The sequence below is a fragment of the Pinus tabuliformis genome, chromosome 1_2, assembly GCF_031772625.1.
Source record: "Pinus tabuliformis cultivar Carrire ecotype Pingquan chromosome 1_2, CPIR1, whole genome shotgun sequence".
NCBI lineage: Eukaryota > Viridiplantae > Streptophyta > Pinopsida > Pinales > Pinaceae > Pinus > Pinus tabuliformis.
The window spans coordinates 5,830,882-5,850,284 of NC_142298.1; the positions used below are offsets into that span (position 1 = coordinate 5,830,882).

Genomic DNA, 19,403 nt, shown 5'->3' on the forward strand with positions numbered 1-19,403 from the left:
CTCTGTCTGAACTGACATGCATGAGTTATTTATGAGAGAATATTCAGTTATTTGAAGTGCAACAGTTACATGCATGCATGCATTAACTAACTGAACTCACAATTAGTTCAAAAAACTATTTGAACTAATCTAACTGGACTTAACTCAGTTAACTGAGCTAACTAATTACAACTCAAAGTACATCTCATCCTGATCTCCTTTAATCAAGGGATAACTTCCTCAATCAAAGGGGAAACTGTTGCATGTCTTCACATAGACTTCATGTTTGATTTTATACAACTAATTAACTCAAGATGAATTAATTAATTATTTTACAAACAACTGCTAAGATCAAATTCGAATTTTAATTCTCAATTTTAGTTTAGGGACTAACTAAAATTGGAATGTATCCTGAAATGCTATTTATAGCAATGTTAATTTTAGCACTTCTATTTTTAGCATTTCTTGTTGCTATTTTCAACAGATGTCTCAGAGGAGATTTGCATAGACAGAAACACACAAGGATCAAAGCATCTAGTATATATAATGAAAGATAAATGAACTACTTAACTCAACATATATCATAAATTGAATCAATAAACAATCATAACCTATGTGAGTGATTAAGGAATCCCACAAATGATATTGGAAAATACATAATTAGGAAAGAACAATTGCTTTTTATATTAAATAAAATGGAGAACAAACTTACAACCTCAAAGCCTTAATGTTACAAGCCTCTTCTCATAATATCCAACCTTCTCCTTGGATGAAAAGCCTCCTAGCCCCATTTCTGCAACATAATCCTACCTTCAATGGTCCTCCCTAATCCTCTAGCCCGTGTTTGATTTATAGGCCAAGAGGAGGAGGTTTGGGATCCTCTTCCTAAGGGATGAGATCCACAAATGGTGGGATAGGGGAGCGACAAAGAGAGGGAAGTAGCTCCATGATGGGAGGGATCAGGCTTGAGTAGGCATCCATTCGAAGCTGTTAGTTTGGAAATATTCGACTAACAAAGCTTCTAAACTTTTTATTTTTTACTCATGTTAAGTCATGTGTGCAGGCCATGGTGTAAGACATAACACACTTTTGGTCAGTTTATAATGGAATCTTTTGCGTATGCACATGAATGGACTAGGGAACTGCGTAGGAAGCCAAAAATAGGTTTTTGAGCCTTTATATCTAGGAATTTCATTCTCTTTGGGATTGTTTGGGTTCTAGCCTTGCAGGGGGATTCTTTGGAACACTTTGATGGATAGCGAAAGATCCAAACTGATGGTCATTTGCCTAATGTGAAAAAATGACATGTAATAGATTCCCCCCTAAAGTGAAAAGTCAGAGAGGATGTTTGATGACTGAAGCACTTTATCATGCCAAGGTTTGGGTTAGAAACTACAGTCAGAGACCTGAAACAATCAATAACATGTTACAATGCAATATATAATCATCGTTGAGGTAGGCATTCCCATACTCAAAGCATAAATGTCTCAAATAACTAGTACATAAATACATATGAAGATCCATGTCAGCATAAGACATAGTATGGATGCAACCATCAATGGATCTATGTTTATAATCATGAATATTTAATAACTCCACGCAAATTGGATGGATGAAACTAGATCCATGGTCTTGATCTCCATCTCTCGATCCATAGTACGAATCTAGCCATATGTGTGAATGTCTCGTAGTCGAACATGGTAGAAACCACTTAATTACTTGTCAATGATGTGAATCATTAACAAGCGCGAGAGAAACCACCAATAATGACAATGGCTCTCAAGGTACTTCCAGTACAATATATGAAGTGTGAATATATGTGTTGATGTCGAACACTCATAGAATCATTTGATCGAAGGTCAATGATGAGAACCCGTCGTCGAAGGTGAGAAACCTGCCATTAAGGCATGCAGGCCTCAAGGTACTGAAGGTTTCTAGATTAAATTCCTAGATAATGAGATGATGTCGATAGGAAGTGACTTGTCACAGGATGGCCTACGACACGAAACTCGTGTCAAGTTTTGAAGAACAACAGTTTGGAGTAATCCAAGACTAACTCAGGGATGGTCAACATGATTGAAGGTTATAAATGGAAAAGTAGTTTGACTGAGGTTGGAATTCTCTTGAACATATCAGTGACATGACATTTTGAATTGGAAATTTTTTACTCAAAAATAATACCCAAAAATCAATTGAAGACTTTCAATGAGGTATGGTCAGCTGAGAGGCAGATGTATTTCCCAACTCGGACACAAAAAGTGATGGAGTGTCATGTTCAAGAGAGACATACTGTTTTTTATAATACAAATATAAAGCTTCTTTCCCACTTTTCCCCCACCATTAGTGGCAAATACCTCTTTATTTTTGGCAATCTAGAGGAGGATAACATATGCTTGTCCTATAATCTCATCCTTCAGATGAGTCCTTAAAAGTATTTTTAATGAACCCTAGAAAGGAGCGGTTCGGTCTCGTTATGATTAAGGAGTCCTGCACAATAAAATTTAACTCATACATTAGACACAAGATTTACATGTAAAACACTATTAAGGAGAAATCCAACAGGAAAGGGTTTAGAACTTTTTTATTACAATAATAGTAAAATTATTACATTTCGTGGGCTTCTTTTTACTCACATCCATTTAAAAATATATTTCATTAAAATACCATGGGCCCAATACCATGGTTACCAATACCATGGGTGTAGAGAACTTTTATTTTCATTTGGTATTACACCTAATAATTTGCCTCTTAAATAGAATGTATAAATGAGATTAATATTTTACTTTAAATATTGAAATGATTTTGAATTTCATAATTTAAATGTACAAATTAAATTGTAAATCCAAAATCTTTATGGCTAGCTATGAATTTTCGCCACATAGATTTGGATAATCCTCCTCTTATGGATGACATCTAATGCTAATTGAGTAATGAAATTGACAAGACTGGAAGAACTTGCCTCACATCATTTTCTCTCTAAAGGTTGCTAACAAGTAAAATTCCTTCTGGACAAAATCCATTGCTTTTATAGATTAAGAACCTTGGTTTCTCCCAAATTTAATTGCGAACTTGCCTCACATCATTTTCTCTCTAAAGGTTGCTAACAAGTAAAATTCCTTATAGAACAGACAAAATCCATTGCTTTTCTAGATTAAGAACCTTACTTTCTCCCAAATTTATTTGCCTGACTTTCATTTTTCTTATTCGTTTGATGGAGCCATTCATGCAAAACATAATCCACTTCCGATTAATTATATGTTCATGAATTTGTATGATTTTTACATTAATATACCAAATCGATATACTAGTTGAAACCAAAAGAAATTAATATAGCTTTTACATGAAAATAAGACCAAATTGAAAACCCAAAAAAAATCAATGATTTATTTTCCTATTAAAAACTTTCAAATACATGCAACACGGGTTGTTAACTAGTTCCACTCTACTTATCAAGAATATCGCTTCTTATTTTTGTTTGGTTTTGGTATTGGGAAATCACTTTCAGAGCCAAAAACCAAAGTATATTTTCCTGTATTGTTTCACTACCATCACAATCATGGCCTTCATTTAGTTGGCACTAACTGTGTTGACTTGCATCAGGCATGGAAAGTCACGATGATGTATAATCTGTCACAAAATATGTGAATATTAAATTATGAAATTTATTTAGAAAAATATATAAAAGATGAATAGGAAATTTGTATGCTTGTTTGGTTTTTTCTGGTAATTAAAAAAGAAAGGTAATTAATTTTTGGAACACTTTGTGATGGTAGATTTTTTATTTATTTATTTATTTTTAAATTAAAATAATTTTTTTCTTAATAATAATTATATTTAAAAGTAAGAATTTAGATTTTAAAAATTTAAACACTAATTTTAAAATTTTGAAATATTTAATTTAATATTCAATTTTTATAAAAAAAATTATAAATTTATAAATTCTTTTAAAAAAGATACAAACTAGTTAATATTAAATTATAATAACTCTGAGTTGACTTGATGGTGATAATGAAGTCTTCTCAAATTTTGTAAATTTGGTTAATTTTATAAATTATTTTTAAGTAATAATAATATATTTTGTAATAGACATATATAATAATGATTCTGATTTGATGGTGATAATGAAGTCTTTCAAATATCAAAATTTTCTATAAATTTTATAAATTATTTTAAAGTAATTATAATATATTTTGTGAGAGACAAGTATAATAATGTTTCTGATTTGATGGTGATAATGAAGTCTCCCAAATTTTAAGAATTTTTGTAAATTTTATAAATTATTTTAAAGCAATTATAATACATTTTGTGAGAGACAAGTATAATAATGTTTCTGATTTGATGGTTATAATGAAGTCTCCCAAATTTTAAGAATTTTTGTAAATTTTATAAATTATTTTAAAAAACTTATAAATTGAATAAAAGTTAAAGCACTAGTCATTACAATATACTTTGGAATTGATAATTATAATAATGAATCTGACTTTGTGAGAGAGATTGAGGCAGATAGTGATAATGAAGTCTCCCAAATTTTAATACAAAGTTTATTTAAGAGTTTCAATGACCCAATTTATGACAGCGAAGACACTTACTCCATGAATTTTATCACAACCAGCCAAAAATATCCAATAAAATTTAAAACCACTTAAAAAATTAACATCCTAGCTTATCAGGTTGCTAAAAAGCTAGAACCAAGATAGAGTCATTGACCCAAAGTGAAGAAGGCCATACACCTTTTACAAAATTCAGACCTTGTTTTTCATAAAGTTCGTTTTGGAATCTCTTTTCATCTAAAACCACTTAAAAGAAATAACATCCCAACTCATCAGGTTGCTAAAGAACTAGAACCAACATAGTCATTGGCCCAAAGTCAAAAAGGCCATAAACTTTTTACAAAACCCACACTTTGTTTTTCAGAAAGTTCGTTTTCGAATCTCTTTTATCTCAAAGTTACCACACATTAATATACTGCAACTTTTTGTAGCTCGCTTTCCACGAATTCAAGTGCTCAATTTCTTATTTAAGCTGGTGCATACCAAATGACACCCGTGATTGGGTTTCGTTGTCTCGTGTTAAACATTCGACTCTCTGCATTTTTGCTTGGCATTGAAAATCCTTTGAGACATTCGATCCAAAAGAAATTTCGGTGGTTCCTTTGTGTCGCACTGGCGAAGATGATGGAGGGGAAGGAGGTGTTTGATTTGGCCAAAAGAGTGTCCACTGGAAGATGGTTTGTACTGTTTGTGTCCTTCCTTATTATGTCCTGTGCTGGTGGCACCTTCATATTTGGGATCTACTCCCAAACAATAAAAACTTCCCTGGGCTATGATCAGAGCACACTGGATACATTGGGATTTTTCAAGGATCTGGGTGCTAATGTTGGGATTGTTTCAGGTCTCATCAATGAAGTCTGCCCTCCATGGGTTGTTCTTGGAGTTGGAGCCATTATGAATATAGTTGGCTATTTAATGTTATGGTTGTCTGTCACCGGACGAATTGCCAAACCCAAGTTATGGCAGATGTATGTGTATATGACCATCGGAGCTAATTCTCAGACATTTTCCAACACAGGATCTCTGGTTACCTGTGTCAAGAATTTCCCTCGGAGCAGAGGAGTTGTGCTGGGGATTCTGAAAGGATTTTTGGGTTTGAGTGGAGCAATTTTCACTCAGATATATTATGCAGTTTACGGGAGTAGTGCCAATGAATCTGCTGGTGCGATTCTTCTGGTTGGTTACTTGCCCACTGCTGTTTGTCTGATTGTAATGTTTACAATTCATCCTACTAAAGAGACCACGGAAAAAAACGAGCTGAAGCGATTCTACCACTTTCTCTACATAGCTCTGGGATTAGCGGGGTTTCTTATGGTTCTCATCGTAGTGGAGAATACGCGGAAGAATTTCCCTAATGCAGGCTACAGAATTGTTGTTGCAGTTATTGTGGTTTTCCTTTCGCTTCCTCTTCTGGTAATTGCTAAGGCAGAGATGGACAAAAAGAAGCAGCAACAGATTTCCACGGAGATCTCAATCTCAAATCACGACGAAATCACTGTGCTTACAGAAGAAAATGAAGAGAAGAAGGATCCCGAACATTACCCCGAAGCCAAGGAAGGAAAATCGATGAGTGGCACAGAGGATCATAGCAAAAGGGTGAGAGAAAGAGCTTCTATTGTATCCAGTGTTGTGAAATTCTTCAAAATCCCAAAAAGAGGAGACGACTTCACAATTCCTGAAGCTCTAGTAAGTATCGATATGCTGATTCTGGTTTTAGCCACTACTTGTGGGATTGGATCAACTCTGACCGCCATTGATAATATAGGACAGATTGGAAAATCTCTTGGATATAACAGCTCGAATATAAACACCTTTGTTGCGCTTAATAGCATATGGAGTTTTGTAGGTCGTGTTTTTGCTGGCTTTTTATCAGAAATCCTTCTCCAGAAGTATAGATTTCCCAGGCCCCTGATATTGACCATAGCTATGCTTATTGCTTCCATTGGGCATATTTTGATAGCCTTCCCTCTTCGGGGTTCACTGTACATAGCATCCATTATAATTGGACTGTGTTATGGAGCTCAGTTCCCTGTAATGTTTGCTGTCATCTCAGAGTTATTTGGTCTCAAGTATTATGCGACCCTTTATAATTTTGGAACGGTTGTGAGCCCCTTGGGATCTTATCTTCTGTCTGTGAGAGTTGCGGGTCACTTGTACGACCAAGAGACAAGAAAGCAGTGCACTGCTCTCGGGACTTGTTCGTCTCAGAGCGCGCTTACTTGCAGTGGGCATAAATGTTTTCAGCTTTCGTTTATCATTATGACAGTGGTGACCCTTTTTGGAGCCATGATTTCTTTTATTCTTGTCTTGAGAACGAGGCAATTCTACAAAGGTGATATATATGCCAAGTTTAAAGAGCCAGAGAACACAGCATCCTTGTTATAAAGAAAGAGGAGCATGATAATCGAAGGAATGTGCTGGCGGCCATTGTTGAAATTCAGCGAGCAGAGAAGCAATATATCGAATTAGGGGTATGAAAATAGTGAATGATTCTATTTCAAGAGTCCCAAAGGGCATAGCAGCGTTTAGAATGTTTATTTGTCCAGCGTCAAGAGTGGTTGGTATCAAAGCCTTATTGCAAACATTTACACAAACAAATTAGGAAGTTGGAAACGATTGAACTTTTAGGTTGGTCATTGGTGAGGTTGCAGCTTAGAACTCACTAAACACTAATATGTAATATGTTAGTGGTTTTCTCTCTCTCATTGTTTTTCTCTTTTAACATATTGTAAAGTAATGTTGAAATATAATGTTTCAATTGCCCACTTCTATGGTTAGCTTTATCTCTTCATACATGGTGGATTGTTATAATCATAATTGTAATTAAAATGATTAATATAATAATTTTCAATAGTTATTTATTAATGTTTACGTCTCAGATTTGATTTTGTAATTTACAACTCGCAGTATGATATTTTATATGATGTAATATAGCTTGATTTTCCAGTTATCATTGTTCTTTCCGACAGATACAATGCTTTATGGAATATTATGTAATATATTGTGGTTTTCTAAATCTCGTTATAAGAAATATAATTTATTATATAATACTATGTTATATATTTTAGTTTTATTATTATTATTGTTATTTATAATATTAATATAAATTATATATTATTAATTTTACAAGAGTCTTAAAAAAATGCAAAAAAGAGAAGTGGAAGGCAACAATCAAGTGAAATATATGGATGCGTTGGAAAATTGTGTGATTTTGACCTTATGGATTGTGATATTGACGATATTCATATATGCCTCTTCAATGACTTGGTAAACTCGTTGAATGCTCTCATGCACATTGGTCAAAGCTACACAATAACAAATGGCACTGTGAAGGTTTCAAATCCCAGCTACAATCATCTAAATAGCCCGTTCAAAATGTTCCTTTTCTTTGCATCAAATGTGTCTCATTGCATACATGATTATCAGTTGATTCCTTCCCATTGCTTTCATTTCACACCAATAACCAAGGAAAATTTTAAGGATGGAAATTTTTCTTGAAGTTTAAAAACATTGATGAATCTCACTAATCCCTAATATGCAAACTATAAAATGTTTATTGATATATTTGTAAAATTATTCAAATTTATAATGATTTTATATATAGTCTCTATATAATGTTGCGATTTTTAAGGTAAAATAATTTTATATTCTAAAATTTGGCGAATCATCTCTTATAAAAATTGGAAATTGGCGAATCTTTTTTATAGAAAAATCATGGAAAATTAACCCATTGGGCGAACATTAGCCCTTAAAATTTTCCATGCCAAGAAGTTCACTCAACATTGCTACTAGCAACTCAATTGTTGACGATGTTCGTGTTCTTAGCTCGACTTCTCCTACATCCATCATATGCCACTGTGATGGCTCAAGAACTCCCAAGAAAACTCTCATCTTGTGTGACATGTCAGGTTGCAACATCAATGTCACCTTATGGGATGCAATGACATGCTGAAGAGAGAAAATATTGTTCCATGTATCAAATTTTAATTTGAGGAAGGCAGGGGAAAATTAAGCTTTGTGATTGGTTGGTGTGAACAATCCCTGCCCACCCCAACCCCATAGAGAAATGCCTATCGGTGTAAAAATGCATATTTTCCCCTTATAGAATTGTGACTTTTCACGATGTTTTCCTTGTAATTATTATGAATGCATATTTAACTCTAATTTGTTCACTACATGCAAACTAGGTGGTTGTTTGAGTAAAATCCAAAAAATCAATTGCATAGGTTCCTAAGTAGGATTGAAAATAGAATGACATAAAGTTAAATTGTTGGAACAAAATGACTTATAGATTGCTTCTTGTTATAAATTAGATACAAATCTGAAAGAATTAAGAGCTTTGCATCAATAATACCTCATCTTTTCTTTTGGGTGATGGAACCATACACTTATACTTCTTCGGGCGGCATTAGGAAATATTAAGAGCATGTATATTGTTTATATGATCTTAGCTTTAGTAGTATGTTATTGGCGTATCCATCATATAATATGAACTTTTCTTTTGAGCCATGGAACCAGACACTTATACTTCTTCGACATTAGGAAATATTAAGAGCATGTATATTGTTTATATGATCTTAGCTTTAGTAGTATGTTATTGGCATATCCATCATACAATATGAAATATCATATGCATTATGAAATTTGATTGAAGAGAAATTTAAAGATCTAGAGTAACATTTCAAGAGAAATATAAAAAGTAATGACAAACAAGGATAATTTTGACATAGGTTTAAATATTAACAATTAAAAGAGTCCAAAGTTAGAATAGGCATCACCTTGTATATTTCATTTTGAACCTAGCTAAAACCCTAATGTTTTTGCTTAAACATAAAGCCATTAAAACTATATTCTTTCTTTTCTTCAACAGAAAGAGTTTGAATGTGTATATTTTCACAATAAGAATTCATGTTGTCAATCTATTTTTTCTTATGGAGAAATTGTGTATCAAGGTTCAAGAAAAGAACAAATTGAATTTTCAATTGATTTCTGATATGCAAGGGCAGGAATCATCCTAATAGCTGGGAAGCATGGAAGAAAATAACTTTGTTGAAGTCGGTTCTTAGGAGTGTTTTCATTGTGGTGAACAATGCATGTGGAGTTGGATTTTCTTCCCAAAACAAGAACAACAACTTGAGTATTGAAGAGATAAAGGTGAGTAGAAATTTATATTTCCTTGTTAAGAATTTGTCTTTCATAACCAATGCAAATATCCATACCAAGAAGAGCATTATCAAACCATCTTGTGTTGTATTTTGCATGCAAATATTGTTAAATAGGTTTAAGAGGTCATCAATTCTATTCTCATCGAGATATATGAATGTGTTAAGAGGTTATGGGTGGATTAACAATTTTTGAAATTGGAATTTCTAGTGTGCAAATCACTTGGAAAAGCTTTATATAAAGTTAATTGTCATGAGATTAAATTGAGTCATAGATGATTGCAACTAGAGCCAAGTTTCACTCTTAGAGAATCCTCAACAACAAAATAATGGAAAGCTACAACAACAATATAGTTCTAGTCAGAGTTAATGGAAATCCCAAAGATATTGACGTACTAGCTCTTGTTTCCATTGTTTATCAATCTGAATGGAGATCAAGACGAATTTAAATCCCTCTTCTGTGTATATGACCATGTAAATGAAGTATTATGCGCGAGGAGGCTTGGTGTTCAAATCCTCCCAATTCAGATGTACATGTTGAAGGGGCATGCATATGTGCCCAGTGTTTATATTGGTAGTGGTTGGAATCGATACATGAGTATGAGACTAGCCCGGTTGTTGATTCCTCTACTCAACTAAAAAACATGCAAAAATATAAAAAAATATTTATTTAAGTATGCAAAATATTTAATTATTAATGAAAATTTAAATATATTAAATAAGGTATTGAGTACAATAGAAAAAATATAGAGTTACATACAAAATGTGCTATAACACATTATTAGTCAAGATATTATTAAAATTTCAATAATAATAGCTTGGGTTTGTATTGGTAGTGGTTGGAATCAACCTCGTTTCACATGAATATGAGACTCGTCCAGTTGTTTATTCCTCTACTCAAGAAAAAAACATGTAAAAACATTTATTTATTTATTTATGTATGTGAAATATCTAATTATTAATGAAAATTTAAATATATTAAATAACTTATTGAGTACAATAAAAAAATATAGAGTTACATACAAAATGTACTATAACACATTATTAGTTAAGATATTATTAAAAATTCAGTAATGATAGCTTGTAGAGCATGATGGGTTGCTTTTGTCCATCCTCTATATCCATGTTTGTTGTGTAGGTCCTCTGATTGCAAGCAAGGAAGATATCCCATGAGTTATTGAAATTTTGGTAGTTGTGGTTGGTCTTCATTTATTGTATAAGCCCATAAAATAAAAATAAAAAGAAAATATAAATTTGGTTGTATGTCGGCTCCAAATAAAAGAGGTAAAAGGTAAAAAAATTTAATTTCAAAAATTTCCTCCAAAAGGTCAAGTCGACCCTCCAAGAAGTTCAAGTCGGTTAGCCCTAAAGACACACCTATTCCGGCTCATTCATCCACAATAAATTGCTATTCATCCTCCATTAGCAATAATTTAGATTATCTCCACTAGGTTTTTGTTCACACGTGTGAAGGATAGGAGAAGCCTCCTAAAGTTTGACTCATTTTGACTAGCTACCGTCAAGTTCTTCTGAAGCAACTTTGACCAAATTTAATGTGTTGTTGAACAAATCCTTTTGGGAAGACTTCTAGGCAACAAACTGATTTTTTTGGGTAGGAGCATGAGGTTGAAATTTGGTTTGACTTTGGAAGTTTGACCCCAAGTTGAATTAAGTTATTTTTTGGAAGTTTGACTATGTTTGGCTTGGACTTATTTTTTAGTTAGTTTGAATTTATTTGACTCGAAAAATTAGATTGTATGTCTTGTTGAATTGAAAAAATTCTCTAAAGAAAAGGTTGTTGGGTTTTTCCCTAGTTTGGGTCTTCCCACGAGAAAAAATCATGTCTTGTGTTTAGCTATCCCTTCATGATCCCATTGTCATTATTATTTTACTATTGATATTTTCTATATATATTTTCTTAATAATGTGTGTGACATAAGATGCACCAATAAATAAATATTGGAAGTAATTATCAGATTAGGAAATCATGAAAAATCAACATGGTATTAGAGCTTAGGGGAAAGACCAACCATGGAAAGAGAAGCTCTAGATAGAGTATTTTATCCCTAGGCCAATCCCTCTGTCTGATTGAAAGGAGTAGGTCATAGCCCTTGTACAAGGATAAGAAACATAAGAAGAAGCATCAAAACTAAAGAGGCTGAGAGAGAGTTGTGAGGGGGCGAGAGGCCTCATGGTTTACCTAAGGAGGGCCTTAGGGTGATTGAACAAGGTCGAAAGGCCTTAAGAGCTAAGAAATATAGGTCATAGACCTAGATAAGACTAAGAGGCCTCAAAGCCTTGACAATACAAGACTGTGATGCCTGAAAAATGATGAACAAAAGTTGCAAATGATAATCTTTGTTTTGAAGAGGTTATCCAACTGCTCTTACCATTGTTTGAAGAAGGAGAATCTTGGATTATTGGCTATAGACATTGCTAAATTGCCTTGCACTATTCTCTTTACATTTTCTAGAATGTGAATTACCAATATGTAGTTTCATATTTTAAATTTGTTTTGGTCATAAAACTTTCAAGGATAAATATGAAATGGTTATGGACAAAGGAACTTTGCAGAGCATTGTAGCACATGGGAAAGTGTTGAGAATACTATAATTTATGAGTCATAGAGTAAACCTGAAGCAGACCTATTTGCAAAAAGACCAGTAGTTAAAGCTATTTTCCTTAGTATTGGACATACTTTACATGATAGCTACATAAAAAGGAGGTTTTTATAGAAGTTAAAAATGTTTCCCATGATGAAGTATAATTGAAATCATGCACAACTTTGTCAGTGATCCAAGTATAAATGTTATTAGCTCCTATTTGGATCAATATTAAATACACTCTTAGATTAAATATACTTCATAACAAGGAAAAATCACTATGGATTCAAAAAGTATGGGATGATGATATGGTTGACAACTTGATGATGAGAATACCCTAGTAGTAGTAAGTTTAGATGAGAGTGAATGGTTCTTGGATTTTTAAGATAGGTGTTATAATATGTTCATGTCTATTGTTATCCTACAATGATATTTTACTATAACGATCTCATTTATTGCTGGTGTTTTGATGGATCAAAATAAGGGAAATTTTGATCAAATTGACTTCTCCATATAATTATTTGATTTTTATTAATGCATTTCGTGTCCATGAAGTTTAGCTTCTGGGTGATTGATTGGATAAGGATATTGAATGTGAGGATTGGTTAGATGAGTCATCACATGGATTTGATGCACTTGTAGATTATGTACCCGAGTGACTTGATTACAAGAGGGTGTTAAATCTAATATAAAGCAAGGAACATGAACAAGAATCGAGTCATAGATTGGGCTACCCTATGTACATACCAAAGATGATTACAATAGCCTTGTCCAACATTGAAAAGAGAAAGCTTCTAGTAACTATAGAAAGCCTAAGTCAAGTACATGATGTTTTACAATTGACAGGGCTAGAACAAGGTGCTAACAAACAAAGTCAACAAAAGAATGATTGGATCATATCTGAGACTTCCTATAATATGGATGACTCAAGCATTACATATGATGTGATATGAATATATTAATTACTCCAAGAACAAGAGGGAGCCGAGGAGAATGCTTACCTACTTTTTGTTATAAAGCAATAAATTCTTGTGATGAGATTCACAAGTGGTCAATTACCCTCAAATTTCAAGGCAATATGATGAGATTGTTGAGTTTGGTAGCTTAGGAGGTACTCCAAACCCTATGGTATAGGATTGTGGAGGATTTGGAATCACAAATAAGCTTTGTGGGCTAAGCACTCGAGAGGTGTGCTTTGCACCCAAGCTTGTAGGTGTGAAGCCAAGCTTGTTTTTTACGACATGGCACTTAGAGATGTTGAAGGACCCTTAATGGAACAAGGGGCTGCCAAGAGAAAAAAGAGAGCCCATGGAGAATGAGAGATAGTAATTTTTATGTGTCAAAGAATGAGTTTGTAGCAAAAGTTTCAAGTCATCCAAAGACTTAGAGGTTCCCTTCAAAGGTTAGATGTTACAACCATGGTGAGATATAAAAAAAAGAGATGATCAACCTCATTTCACACATCTAAAGTAAAAAATCATAGGAAGACACATCTGAAGTGGAAACATACCATTGGAGCTCAAAAAGGAGAAAATAAACATGTTTGGGGTGATTCTAATCACATTCAGAGAGTCAATTTTGGTAGGAGTGCAGGCCATGGAAAGAAGGGAAGTTATAGGAATATTTTGTTTAAGTTTCTTGGTGGTAAAAACTTCTAAAATTACATTGAACTTATGTATAGTTTGGGAAAGAGGGCTAAGGGTTCTATAGTCTCTAATCTAGAGAGGTCGGAAGGCCTAAACATGTGCCATATAAGTCTTAGAGGCTAGTGTATGGAAGGAGATTGACAAGGGGTGGGGGGGGGGATGTAGCTTGAGAAGGGGTTTTTGGAGCATAAAAGTAGGGTTGAAATGTACAATCATAAGCCCTAACCAGACTGATATCCTACAATAGTGTTCATAGGACCAAAATTGTTTGAAAAGGTATGTTGTATGGTGTTTCAAGTTTTTTTATTGCTAGTGGATGCAAGTCCTAATTTAGGATAGTTTGTTTGGGAATCTCAAGAATAGATTGGAGGGTTGTAGGAAGGAGATATATGTTCCCCAAGTGTAGACATGAGAAGGAAATTATGTTTGCTAGAAGTGGAAATGGTTTGGAGGTAAAGGGATGAATCTTTGAAGGAAAAAATAAGTGAACCAAGTGGAATAGTAGTTGAGCCCAAGTTTGTTGAAGAGAGGGACATCTTCCAAGTTGTAGTGATAGAGGGAAGCCTCCATACCCTAAGTTTGTCTTCATTGGAGCAGCATAGGAAGGAAATAGAGGGAATAAGTTCGAATTTTTGAGGAGCAATAGTGTAGAACTTATAAGGAGTTGTTCTCAAATGGAGTTGTGAGCAACTCACAAGAAGACCCTATGTGTTGATTCATTGGTAGACCAATGATTCGCTAGAGGGAGAATTCGTGAGACATCTTCACTGACGAAAAGGAGCGGGATTGATTAATAGAGATAGATTGGTGTTGCTACATATTGGGAGAAGAGGGAACATTAGATGTGTTAAAGGTACAACTAAGTGGAGCTATGAGGTGCACTACATCAGCTAGTAAGTAAGTTTTATGTTTTTCACGGAAGATTGGTTGTCATAGTTGTTGACACCAAACTCTACTTTGTATTTTTGTATTAGTAATTGTATGAGGGCCATGATATTTAGTACGAGATATGTAGAAATATTTATTGTAGATTGATAATAAAATAAAGTTGGGTTGTTGAAAAATTGTAAAATGTTGTCTATTTGTGCACTAGTTGAATTACTATTGTATTTATTCCATTGTGCAAAGTATTTTGTTGTGGAATTTGAGTTGGTTGTGTCAGAGAGTCTAACACCCAAACCTATATCTGGTGCTATGGAAAAACAACATGGTATCATAGAAACTTTGAAGGTCGAGTGAATCAAAGTGTGTACAGTGAATACAACTTAAGAGGGAGTTGGTCACATTGTTGTTGGACTAACAATAATGTCAAAGATGCAAGTGTGTATGTGATATGAGGACAAGTTGAAAGGGTTGTTCAATACAGTCCATGGGAGGAAAGAATCAAACTAGTTCTTATGGTGAACAAGATATGGAACTTTTATAAGAAAGATATCAAGAAGAATACTAACCGTAAGGAGATTGAAGTGTACAAAGAGATGGATATGAGGGCCAAGTTGATCACCCTAGATGGTGTCAAGCATCCTTTGATACTTCATCTATCCATGAAGAACATTTCCCATGAGATGTGGAAAGATATTCAGGATTTGTTCCAGAATAAGAATGATAACTGAGAGTTGGTATTGTAGGATACGTTGAAGATGACCAAGATGACATAGGGTGAAGGAGTGACTTCATATCTGATGACATTATGTAAGGTTTGAGATGAGCTTGCCGCCATGAGAGTGAGTGTTATAGATTCTAAGATGGTGAGGATTACTTTTAAGGGTTTTACTCCATAATGGAAGTCATTATTCAAAGGGATCATTGCTAGAGATAAGTTATGAGATTGGAACAAGAAGTGGGATGACCTCATTCAAGAAGAATTGCGAGAAAATGATCTTCATCTAAAGAAGAAGGCTTTTGGTGATGATGTGGCTCTTGCAGCAAGGATAAAAGGCAATTAAAAGATAGACTTGAGTAATTGTAAGTGTTTCAATTATGGCAAGTATGGTCATTATTTGAGGAAGTGTGTGAAGAAGAAGTAGGGAGATGATGAGAGGAAGAAGGGGAAGGAAGTTGTAGGTGCTGCCACTTCTATCGAGATATGTGACCTCCCAAGGAGATTGTAGAGTGAGGATTTTACTTTGATTTCTCATTTATGAGAGGATGCCATCAACGAGGCTACATGATACATGGAAAGTGGTGCCTTGAAGTATATCATAGGTTCATAGAATGTGTTCGAGACTCTAACTAAGTGGGACTTGAAGTTGCACATTATGGTGAGAAACAAGAGTGAGAAGGAGATCAAAGGATCAGGTGTCATACCATTTATATTGGAATTAGGTTAGTTTATGTGAGTTCATGATGTACTGTAGGTACTATAGCTCATATATAATGTAATTTTTGTCTTAGTGATTGAGTAGAAGGTGTTTTACGTCATTTTCTAGGATGGGAAACTGAAGCTTAGGCCCAAAGCATCTAGCTCTAGTGGAGTGGTCACTAGAGTTAGGGAGAATGGTCTAGACAAAATGATAGGAAATCATATAGAAAATTATAAGCAAAAGTATGAGAAGGCCTATGTTTTAGTGGTTTAGAGTGAGCTCAGTTATGTGGAGGTTTGTGGGTTCAAAAGGAGAATGTGTGTTATCAGGAAATCTAGTGTCTATCTAGAGCTGCTAGTCCCACTAAGACGGGTATCTATCTTAGAAACAAACAGACTAAAGTCACTTGTTTTTACTTTACGAGAGAGAGATGAGAAAGAAGCAGAGAGCACCAACCTCAATCTTCCACTTGGCTCCTTACTTGTTTCCTTTCCCCTTTGACAGAATATCGCCACTACTTCCTTACTTGTCCTGCTTCAAAGAGCACCTGTAGATTCATAGCAGCATAATACCATCAAAGCATAGAGATCTTTCACTATAAACAATATAGGATTGGATATATATTGACCATACAAATGCATATATCAACACAATATTTAGAGATACACAAGAATATGGAGGAAAACTCAAATAGCTTTATTAGTAAAAGTAGTAGAAGAGAGGATTACAACCACTTGGTATGACCCAGCGCCATCCTCCCAGCTTGAAAGCCCTCTTCACCTCACACAAAGCAAGATCACCCAACAATGTCTTCAAAGAGAAACCAACAACACCTCTTTACAAATTACCAAATTCCAACCTTTGGATCTCTGGGATGAGGAATCCATTTATAGATATTTGCAGGGGGGTGAGTCAGCTTCTGGGATTTTGATTAGTGTCATCTCTCTCATAGTTCTTGGTTCCACTTGGAGATTTCATGATCTCCTACTCATCCTTGGGCAAATTCAGGGAGGCAAGTGTCAAATGAGCAACTTCTAGAAGATTCTCAGGGTCTCCACCTAGCAAACTACTTGTGCCATTTGTCTGCTCTCGCTCATCGCACCCTACAGAAGGGATTTCCAGTATGCATCGCACTTTTTTCATGTGGCAGGTGAGATGCATCACACCCTTTGCACTGGGCAGTCTGTATGGTCCTGCTTTGACCAGTTCTGAGTGGTTTTTCATGGAAAATTTCTGGGAGATGATGTAATCAGCTAACCTTGCTCCTTTAGGGTATGAAACAAAACTTTTAGGGACTTAGAAGCCCTTGGTTTATGGACATATGTGATTGGGGTTGCAGTGCCCAAATATGTCTATAACAGTTGCCCCCAAAAGCATGAGGTCGTAAATCTTTTGATGTCAGGTGAAATGCTTTATAATGAGGATCCAAGGTTTTTCGCACTGGAAGGTGATCTGTAATAAGATACAATACAATACATTATCTTCATAATATTTTCATGATCTAGCTGAGGTGGGCATTCCCATGCTCAGCTTGATAAATTCATTTTCATGTACATAGGACAGACAACCGTCTGTGTGCAGACTGATGATTCTGGTAGAGCCACCATCCCTTAGTTTGGATGATTATCTTTCCAGCAATGATGCACATTTGATGTCTTTATTTTCCTGAATATATCGCAGCCTGGATGGATGAAACTAGATCTGGGGTCTTCAAAACTCATTCAATCTTCGCCCGAAAGTACAAGTCGATCCATGTGAAAATATGTTCTGATGTCGAACATGGAAGGACATCGCCTGATTACCAACTAATGATGGAAGCTGTTAACAGACGTGAGAGGAATCATCGATGATGATGATGACCCTCAAGGTATTGTAGTACAATTCACGTGGTGTGAATATATGAGTTGATGTCGAACACCACGCAAAATCTTTCGGTCGAAGGCCATTAGTGTAAACCTGTCGCCGGAAGTGAGAAACTTGCCATTGAGGCATGCAAGCTTCAAAGTACTAGAAGGGTTGTCCCTATGTAGGTTTTAACCCTGTACAGAAATTACCTGCATACGAATTCTTAAACAAAGAAAATAAACAATGCGAGAGCATAACCCATAAAACACATATGCACAGATATTTTTCCCTGGATCCCAAAACCGGGACTACCAGCTTGATTTTTCATTATTTTCCTTTCAATGTTACAATACATATTTATACATGCCAAAGCATCCAATACCATGGACCGAAAACCATCGCGTCCAATACCATGGACCGAAAACCATCGTGTCCAAAAAACATGTGCGAAAATCATGCACAAAACCATAGGTGGGTTCGCCAACCTAACATGTGGTCCAAAACCAAAATTTTCCGGGGCGCTGCCCGGACCCCATAAAGTGGGGTTACGGGTGCCCTTCAAACCCCCTATTAACTACGTGAAAAGAATATAACACAACCCAACAATCTCCCACTTGTTGTTTTCTTTCCACAGGGGGCCACAGGAGAGCTTAGTCATTTTTTCAGCCCTGAGATTCCCATTGCTTCTCTACACCAAGAGAACTTCTCAGAGCTCACAGATTTTGTCAATGCATCTGCAGTATTCTTCAAAGTGTCCACCTTTATCAGCAACACCTTTCTGTCTTCTATCATATCCCTCACAAAGTGATATTGAACATCAATGTGCTTTGTCTTTGAATGATAAGCAGGGTTCTTTGCCAAGAAAATTGCACTTTGGCTGTCACAGTCTATTCTTATAGCTCCCTGTACTAACCCCATACTTGAACACAATCTCTGCAACCAAACTGCTTCCTTTCTTGCATGAGTGGCTGCCATGTATTCTGCCTCTGTAGTTGATAGTGCCACTACAGATTGTTTCTTACTCATCCAACTGACTGCACCTCCAAATAGGTTAAACACATACCCACTTGTAGATCTTCTCTGATCCAGATCTCCAGCCCAGTCTGCATCAACAAAGCCATGAATATCCAACACTCTGTCCAATCCTGGTCTTCCTTGGTAGCACAAACCATAATCACTAGTGCCACGCAAATACCTGAAAACCCGCTTCACTGCTGTCCAGTGCTCCTTCCCAGGTTTTGACATAAACCTGCTCAATACTCCCACTACATGTGCAATGTCTGGTCTAGTACAGACCATTGCATACATTAGGCAA

The 19,403-nt window shown here is 35.2% G+C and overlaps 1 protein-coding gene across 1 annotated transcript; it reads left to right on the plus strand.

Moving 5' to 3' along the window:
- Nucleotides 1-5,043: 5,043 nt before the first annotated feature.
- On the plus strand, nt 5,044-6,934 carry LOC149204027 (protein NUCLEAR FUSION DEFECTIVE 4-like). The gene has a single exon (XM_089393181.1). The coding sequence runs from the start codon at nt 5,151-5,153 to the stop codon at nt 6,912-6,914; it is 1,764 nt and encodes a 587-aa protein (XP_089249307.1). The 5' UTR covers nt 5,044-5,150; the 3' UTR covers nt 6,915-6,934.
- Nucleotides 6,935-19,403: the final 12,469 nt, after the last annotated feature.

Bases quoted from the DNA above. Each gene is read 5' to 3' on its own strand.
- LOC149204027 (XM_089393181.1), top strand. From the start codon at position 5,151: ATGATGGAGGGGAAGGAGGTGTTTGATTTGGCCAAAAGAGTGTCCACT.